Below are 2,921 nucleotides of genomic sequence, written 5' to 3'. Positions count from 1 at the left end.
GAACTCATAATATTCTTAAAGTTATGGGTTAAAATCTAAATTTATTGCTATCTTAGTAAATTTTTGTACATAAATTTATGGTCCGTATCGAAAATTATTAGTTCAATTGAACCCGTTGCTATAGGGCTACATCCGCCCTGTACCAGGTTAACATGCAAGTGTCTCACATAATGAGATTAAGGGCATCTTTGTGACCTTTGTAACTAAAATTAATCCTCAAAGAAAAACAGAAATTGAAAATAAATAATAAAGAGGGAACAAATAAGGAAGAAAAAGCAACAAAACAATTAAGCAGCTAAACACAATTAACTTTCCAATAACAAATCTTCATAGATTCATACAATTGACTACCTTAGAGATATTAATTAGCAACATATATAGTGAAAATCCTGTAATTTTCCATCACTAATGAGATCATATGTTAACTAGTAAGTAAACAAATTAGAGCTCACTAATCACTAATATAAACCAACTGCTATTGGTCCTATTAAAGGACCTGTTATTCTAGTTAGCAGTTCCAGCTCCGTATCAAGATCACGATCGATGTTATCACTAATATACTCGAGGAAGTCTTTGTTATACTCTTGTACATGGTCGAATCTAATCTACCTTCTATATAACGGACTATTTTTTGCTTCTCCACTTTCCTTCATCTCGGCCCTTCCCACTCTACTGGTCCGACCAATTCAAATTCGTGTCGTGTAAGGTCCACCGGAGACAAAAGAGCTATATCATTTAGGGCTGCTGGTGGAGGACTGATCCAATGCTAGTATTTTATTTTGCTTTTCATTTGGCAGCTTAAATACACTAGGAAGAGTAGATTTCCAATTAACACCACAAGAAGTATTTCTTTTGTGCTTTGTAGCTGAATTAGCAGTTGCAGCTAATCTCATTTGCTCAATTAAGGCATTTGTATTCCCTTCCTCTGATAATATTTCCTCTAATTGCTGTGGATTGATAACTAGCTTCACTCTCCAAACACCTGTTAGCAAATACAAAATCAGAAAGTAAGAAAAAGGGTTTCAGGCGCAGTGGCGGAGACAGAATTTTTACTAAGAGGGTTGAAAAAAAAAGAAAAAATTAAAAACTTAAAAGAGATTGTGTCCGGTGGGAATTGAACTAGCAACCTTACAAAGGTTTTAAATAAAAATTAAAAAAAAAACAAGTTTTTTAATTAATGTATATATCATTCAAAAATTCAAGTTTTAAATGAAAATAGAAAAAAACCACGTTTTTAATTAATGTATATAGCATTCAAGTTTTAGACGTTTTTAATTAATGTATATTTTTAACTAAGTAAATAAAAATGTATTTATAATAGTTTAAACTTTTAGATAAGATTATCACACACTTTAGCAAAGTATCATAGCAGACAGTGATACTCGAGTTCAAGTCTCACAGCGTCCACTATCAAAAAAAAAAAAATATACTCATGAAAAAAAAAACTTGGCCACAAGTGAAAGGGGTGATGAAAACATAGGGCAGCCCGGTGCACTAAGCTCCCGCTATGCGCGGGTTGGGGGAAGGGCCTAGCCGCAAGGTTCCATTGTACACAACTTTACCTTGTATTTTTACAAGAGGATGTTTCCACGGCTCGAACCTGCGATCTCCTCACTAACATAGCAGTAACTTTACCAGTTACGCCAAAACTCCCCTTTAGCGCGAGTGAAAATACAATTAAGTAAATCAAAGTGACTATTTTGAACACTTCAAACTTTTATTAGACGAGATGGAAACACACTTCAAGAATATATGTTACAAACTATTCCTATCTAAAAATACCTTCTCGTGGAGCTGGCAAAACTTCCATAGCTGAACCTTTTGTCAAATTACTCGAAGAAACTCGAATTGGCTCTTTTTGTTCTGCTTCTGATATTCGTTCTTTTTCAATCACAGGGAGAAGATAGTAGAATTTTCCGTCGACGAGTAATTCTTGATCATGTAATGGACAAGACAAATGATTAGAACTAAAAATATTGTAACCTGGGAATTCATTTAGGACTTGTCGAACTAATTTTGGACCTTTAAGGTTTAATATTTCTCCAGAATCTGTCATAACACGAGCGAAATTAAAATCTAGTTTTCTTGCATCTGTTGTCACTGCTTTCATTGAACAGTTGCAGTTTCCCATTGATAAAAAAAGAGAATATTTTGCTCAATGAATGAAAAGAGAAATGGTGGGGTTTATTTGTAGTTAAAACATGATGCGTGCATATATATATATATATATATATATATATTACAAAAAGTAATATAAAGTCACAATATACGTTTTTTGAATTTAAATAATATACATTAGGGTAAAGAATCTTTACATCATTCGGCCGTCTTTATTTGTTGTAGCAGATAACTTTTTTTTTTTTCAAGATCACAAATCTTATATTTTAAGAAGAATTATCTATAAATATTATTTGATTAACTATTTTTTTCTGTCCGTTCAAAAAAGAATGATCCTTTTCTAAATTTGAAAATAATTTAGCTTAAACTTTCAATTCTACATTTAAGGAGAAGCTTTTATAACCACACAAATATTTTGGATCCCTTTCTAACATGTTTAAGACCGCAAATTCCAATTTTTTTTATTTTTTCTTAAACTCTGTGTTCAGTCAAACTGATTCACGTATATTGGAACGGAGGGAGTAGTATACAATTATTTACACTAACATTACATATAACTTATACTCGATAATGTAGAAAACTATTTCTACTAATCGTTTACACAACAAAACCAAAATTTCTATAGCATTCTTGATGTAATAATCTGAAAAATAGAAAAAAAATAATCGGCTACAACGGTTAATTAAATATAAAGAGCAGTCCGGTGCACAAGGTATCCTGTACTCACGCAGGGATCAGAAAAAGACTGCATCCCAAAATGTGTGGATGTAGACAACTTACCCTAATGCAAGTATTAATGTCTG

General features: G+C 32.2%; 1 protein-coding gene across 1 annotated transcript; it reads right to left on the bottom strand.

Moving 5' to 3' along the window:
- Positions 1-378: 378 nt before the first annotated feature.
- Positions 379-2,185, bottom strand: LOC107816391 (uncharacterized). The gene is made up of 2 exons (XM_016642103.2): positions 1,783-2,185; positions 379-982 (listed from the first exon to the last, which is right to left on the bottom strand). Exons 1-2 carry the CDS (start codon positions 2,129-2,131, stop codon positions 732-734), a joined length of 600 nt encoding a protein of 199 aa, XP_016497589.1. The 5' UTR covers positions 2,132-2,185; the 3' UTR covers positions 379-731.
- Between the last annotated feature and the right edge of the window lie 736 nt (positions 2,186-2,921).

Source organism: Nicotiana tabacum, chromosome 5, assembly GCF_000715075.1.
Source record: "Nicotiana tabacum cultivar K326 chromosome 5, ASM71507v2, whole genome shotgun sequence".
Classification (NCBI taxonomy): domain Eukaryota; kingdom Viridiplantae; phylum Streptophyta; class Magnoliopsida; order Solanales; family Solanaceae; genus Nicotiana; species Nicotiana tabacum.
This window is presented reverse-complemented; position numbering and strand designations above follow the sequence as displayed.